Raw genomic sequence first — 5,522 nt, forward strand, 5'->3', positions numbered from 1 at the left:
ACAAGAAGTTTTAAATCTGTTCCATTTAATATTAGCAAATCTTTACATTCTGAAAAAAGAAGTACAAATCTAAGCTGATGGCAGAAAACAAAACGTAGGCTCTGATGACGTCTATCGTATAGTCATAGACGCGAAGCAAGGCTGATACCGTACACGTAACTACGTAAACGTATTAAAGTCATGAAAAAAGTGTCACTATCGTGTCATAAGTACGTGACGATACGAACGTAGTTAGATATACAATTTTCTCTACCTTGCTTTACGTTTATGATTACGATAGACGTAAGAGCCTATTACGTTTCGTTTACTGCCATCAGCCTTTAACCATGTGCATTAAATATTAAAACAAAAAAATTTTACTCTAAAATAAAAATCATTTGCATGGAATGCAGGACAAATGAAAAAATAAATAACTCTGCTATGTAATACTTATTTCATTATATGGCAGATCTGTTTCTATACATATGTGACCTTCTAGTTTATTATTATCAAGTCATTATTAGATATTTATTTAAGAAGAAAGGTCGGTTTGGTTACGAAATTTATAAACACAAAAGAGGCAAACAGAAACTTCTGAATAGGTCAAAGAATTAGTTGACCTGTAGTTGAGCTAAGTTTGACAAGGAACGTCTGTTTGTTGCGAGGAAGAGGCTAGTTTTCGACAGAAGCCAAGTCAGGCTCGACACTATTTCTTGCTACCGATTACTTGCATTTACGTGGCAAGTGATTTCTATCGAACAAACAGCGTTTTACTTTATGCATCAATATCTCTTCTATTAAGTAAAAAACAGAGAAGAATGGAAACGAAAGCAAGAGAATATAATTCATCAACGTTTTCTTATAATTTGGTCCATCCACTGTTTAGAAGAACAAACACATACTTTTACATGTGGGTAAGTCTGATTTGATCAATCGTAATTTTAAAGCTCAATATACTTATTCAGAATGTGCACCGATGCGTATCTATGACAAATTTTCGTATTTTAAAAATAGTTCTCGGAAATATCTGCAGGAATAACAATATTTCTCAATTATTCGAATGTTATTTCAATAATCAATATTATTAGAAGTAATCTCGTGATAGGCAAGTCATCACGTATGTTCGCTGAAGTGGGAACACGTAAATTTAATGTTTTACTTTGCAGAATGTAATTGAAAAAGGATCCAAGAAATCAAGTCTAGCGGAAAGGTACAAGATCTCGTGCCATATTATACTGTCTCTGATGAGAGAACACTTTCACAGAGAGAACATTCACGAAACACCATGTGACCAGGTAATAAATACCATAAGATCTCTTTAACATAACTATTTTACCTTCTCGCTCTTAGCAAAAGCAGGCGATGTATATAAGTACTTCAATATGAAGTTATTATAACTCCAGAAATCTCAAAATTGAAGTCACGATAATGTAAGAATATGAAAAGTAGAAATATGACATTTATTTTGCATATAAAGGACTTACAATAAATTTTACTGTAAAATGAAGTAAATTCATACATGCAATAAAGTAATACAAATTAAGAGTTTATTTTAAGTAAGGATTTGACCAATATGTTTTTCGCAATATTATAGATACTATGATATATATATATATATATACTCGGTAAACATCAACTGTGCCATTATATCAATATTAAAATTTCCCATTCAACAATATAATATAACATATGTTACATATAACAATAGGCCTGTTTATTTTAGCTGAACTTTTTACACGGTTCATTTTTCCTCTTTTTCTTTTCACATTGGAGATTCAGCTAAAACGAACAGACCTAGTTACATTGTTGAGTAGGAAATTATAATACTGATATAACTTTACTGCTACTTGGTGTTTGCAGGTCATATGACTTTGATTCACTGTAAGCCAAAATATTCATGAAGAATCGCCTAAGGCCAATCTTTAACTGAACGTAATTTGATTGCAGGTGACTTATCTTCTTCGCGATAGAGGTTTCAACATTTTTCTGAAGAAAGAGGTACATCAGATTACGAACAGCGTAAAAGCACGAGGCGTGGTTTACACGCTGCAACAGTTATCGGACCAGCAGAAACGCAAGGGCGTGATAACAATCTCAACGGGCAGCTTCGCATATACTCTCTGCCATTTTGGGAAGAAGTTTAAAACCTTGGTGACTGTTGTGATGCCGCTATCAACGGCAGATGAAACAATCAATATGTGTCGAGATCTCGGAGCAACAGTACTTAACTATGCTAGTGATATGGTAGAAGCACATAACATCGCCTTGCGTATTGCCAGGGAGAAAGGCTTAGTTTACATTGACGGGTACATTTTTTATCAAAATCTCGATTAAGTTAAAAGATCAGGGTAGAAAATTTATTTGATAAAACGAGCACGTTATTGTTATTATTAATCAATAACTTAAGAAGAAGTTACTCTTTTGTTACTCCTTTCTTGATATAAACATACAATACTGATATTATATATGATTTATAGAAGTAAATATGAATAGTAAGTATAAATAGTAAGTATGAAAACCAGAGATAAAGACAAAGATGTGAAATTTGATAGATATTAATTTTATGTATTATTATACACACCTATGTACATTTTTGTAATGCATTATTAGAAGATATAAAGAAGAACATAAAAACACAAACAAATTGCTCAAAATATAGACAATAAATCTAAAAGTTTTTATGGAAAAGTGACAACTCATTTCGCTACATAACTAAGAGATTGATACAAGTTCTTACAGTAATAATTATTTATAATTTTAGTGTCTATCAGAAAATTTGAAAATTTTGCAAATAAATTGAAAGGTGTAACATTAAAAAGTAACATTACAAATTCTTATTTTTATGGAATAATTAAACGCGTACGTAACTGCGTTAGCGTTAACATTACGAGGGAAACTTACCGTTAACAATTTATTATAAAAAAAACTGTAGCGACAACGGCATTACAAGATAATACGCTTCTCTTTTTTGCTTAAAATATATTTGCATTAAGAAATAATATTTTCATCAATTGTTTCTATCTTTAATTAAGATTTAATTTTATTATTTAAAAATTAGTTAAATTAAGGGATGCAATTAATATTACTTATGTAATCATACTTTATTGTTTCAAGAACTGCTTGATTTTCTTTAGTATTTTTTTCAATTTAAGGGGGTATTATATGGTTTAAAAGATTGTAAAAAAGGTATTTTTCAGAAATTTTTTGTAAGAAAACGAAAAAAGCTAATAACGCTATACTTTGCAAGTTCTTTTATCTTATTTTAAAAATTTATTTTTTCTAAGTAATAAAAACGCTCTTTTTTATGTTATACCCTGGTCACTAGGAGACAGCAAGAAAAAACGCATATGGACGGTATAAGTGATTTTAATTGTTGAGGATATCTGAAATGCAAAAATCAAAATTTTCTTATTTAGAAAAAGTATCGTCTGAATTAAAATAAACATTATACATATTTATTAGTTATGTCTTTAATAAAATACTAATAAAATTTTGAGGAAAAACTATAATATTTTTAATAAAAAGGCCTCTATTTAGTTCAGAATGGAAATATTGGTTTAATCCTAGTTAGATAATAATCGCACTTCTCCTAAGTAAGAAAATTTTTGGTTTTTATGTTAGATACCCCCAGGACAGCTAGAATCATTTACACCGTCCGTATAAGTTCTTCTTTGCTAGCTTCTAGTATCCAAAATATAATATAAAGAAGAGCGCTTTTGTTACTTAGAAAATAATATATTATTAAAATAAGGCTAAAAGAGTATGCGAAGTTTAACATTATTCATTTTCTTTGTTTCCCTACAAAGAATTCCTTAAAAAATATACCGTGTTTACAATTTTTCAAACTAGAATACTCCCTCTTAATGACCGAATTATTAATCGAAATATTCAACGACATTTTTCGGATAGGAACGATCATCCAAATATGATCATTGGTCAAGCCACCTTGGGCATAGAAATTTTAAAAACATTGCCAAATGTTGATGCAGTTATTTTACCGACGACGATCGATGGTTGCGGACTTACAGCAGGTATTGCGATGGCTATCAAAGGATGTAATCCAGATGTAATGATTATTGTAAGTGAACACGTGCATTTTTTCATAACAGTAAATTGTAAAATGTTATTTTTTATTTCGATCTAATGAGCTATTATACATCTTAAGAAGAAGGTTGCGTTCTGAATAAAAATGAAATTTTGTGAAAACTTTACATGTAATCTCCATCTCCAGGAGGTCCAATCTGCAGAAACTGATCCATTAATCAAGACCATTAGAAGAAACTCGATGTTTAATAATGAATTGGCTATTCCAGTGACAAATTATGCGTGGCATAAAGATGATAGAGGAATAATGCAAAACTTGTTTGACACGATTGTCTATGTAAAACACACGTTTGTTCAAGTTGCGGTCAATTTTTTACGACAAAAAGAAAACGTCACCGACTTTAATACAGCAATTGGTTTAGCAGCGATTATATCCGGTGAACTCGATGAGCTAATGGGAAAAAGGTACGTGATCTTTGTCATATAAATTTAATATTATAGTTTTTTTTATAATTTGTTTAGATTCCGTAGCGTTTTACACGAGATTCGCAACCATAAAGTGCGCATTATCTGTTTGCATTTAATAATATTGTAATTTAGTATTATAAAATATTATAATATCACACATTATATTATTTAATAACAATACATAATTTTCTTGCGCACGACAGGGTGGTAATACCTGTATTCGGCAAGATGGACTCGTATTCTGAACTCACAACGAATAATCTAAGTTTCTTTTCTTGTCCTGGCCCCTCATACTTAAATAGACAGCTTTACATTTCCAAACAAATGGTTGACAAAGAGGAATCTCAAGATATGTATCTTGCACATATTTAAGAATTCAAGTAATCTACAAAATCTGCACAACTCAAGAAAAGGAGTACTTGTTGATGAAAGATGTTTCAACGACGATGTTTTTCGACGACACATTTAATATTAAAAGAATTTTACTAATATTTCTTTATATGTACCACTTCGTGCTGTTCGATATCTAAACCAGAATTCTTCTTCTGATTTTTTGCTTTAGCGATTAAAGTCGGTAATTGGATATTAGCTAACCAGATATATCATAGTACTCACCTGTACGTAATTTTTTTTTCTATCAGAAAGGACTTACACACATGATGGATTATAGTCAAATATCCGCATAGACTTTTTATACTGATTTTATCATTTAACTTCATTAAGATTTGATCATTTAACTTGAATAAGATGATTTTTAATGTCGCTAATCATTTTAAAATTAATTAGGCTCGTTTTATAATCCTATCGGCATTTTTCTAATTCAATCAAATGTACAATTGGTACTCTCTAAATCTGAATCAGTGACTATTCACTGATTCAGCAGTACTATTCACTGATTCAGATTTAGAGAGTATAATAGTGAAGTATAAATGTAGTTTCTTAATATATGATTTATATTAGAAAATTAAAAATAACATGCTAACGAAAATTATTTTTATTAATTTCTTTTCCTTAGCGTTCGCCGTCTGCAG

The 5,522-nt window shown here is 30.3% G+C and overlaps 1 protein-coding gene across 1 annotated transcript; it reads left to right on the top strand.

The window, feature by feature from the left end:
* Positions 1 to 853: 853 nt before the first annotated feature.
* LOC112466181 (putative threonine dehydratase) lies at positions 854 to 4,863 on the top strand. The gene is made up of 6 exons (XM_025034131.1): positions 854 to 893; positions 1,146 to 1,274; positions 1,927 to 2,285; positions 3,889 to 4,057; positions 4,211 to 4,488; positions 4,695 to 4,863. Exons 1-6 carry the CDS (start codon positions 888 to 890, stop codon positions 4,861 to 4,863), a joined length of 1,110 nt encoding a protein of 369 aa, XP_024889899.1. The 5' UTR covers positions 854 to 887.
* The last annotated feature ends 659 nt before the right edge of the window (positions 4,864 to 5,522 follow it).

This window comes from Temnothorax curvispinosus, unplaced genomic scaffold, assembly GCF_003070985.1.
Source record: "Temnothorax curvispinosus isolate PA1 unplaced genomic scaffold, ASM307098v1 QBEX01015975.1, whole genome shotgun sequence".
Lineage (NCBI taxonomy): Eukaryota > Metazoa > Arthropoda > Insecta > Hymenoptera > Formicidae > Temnothorax > Temnothorax curvispinosus.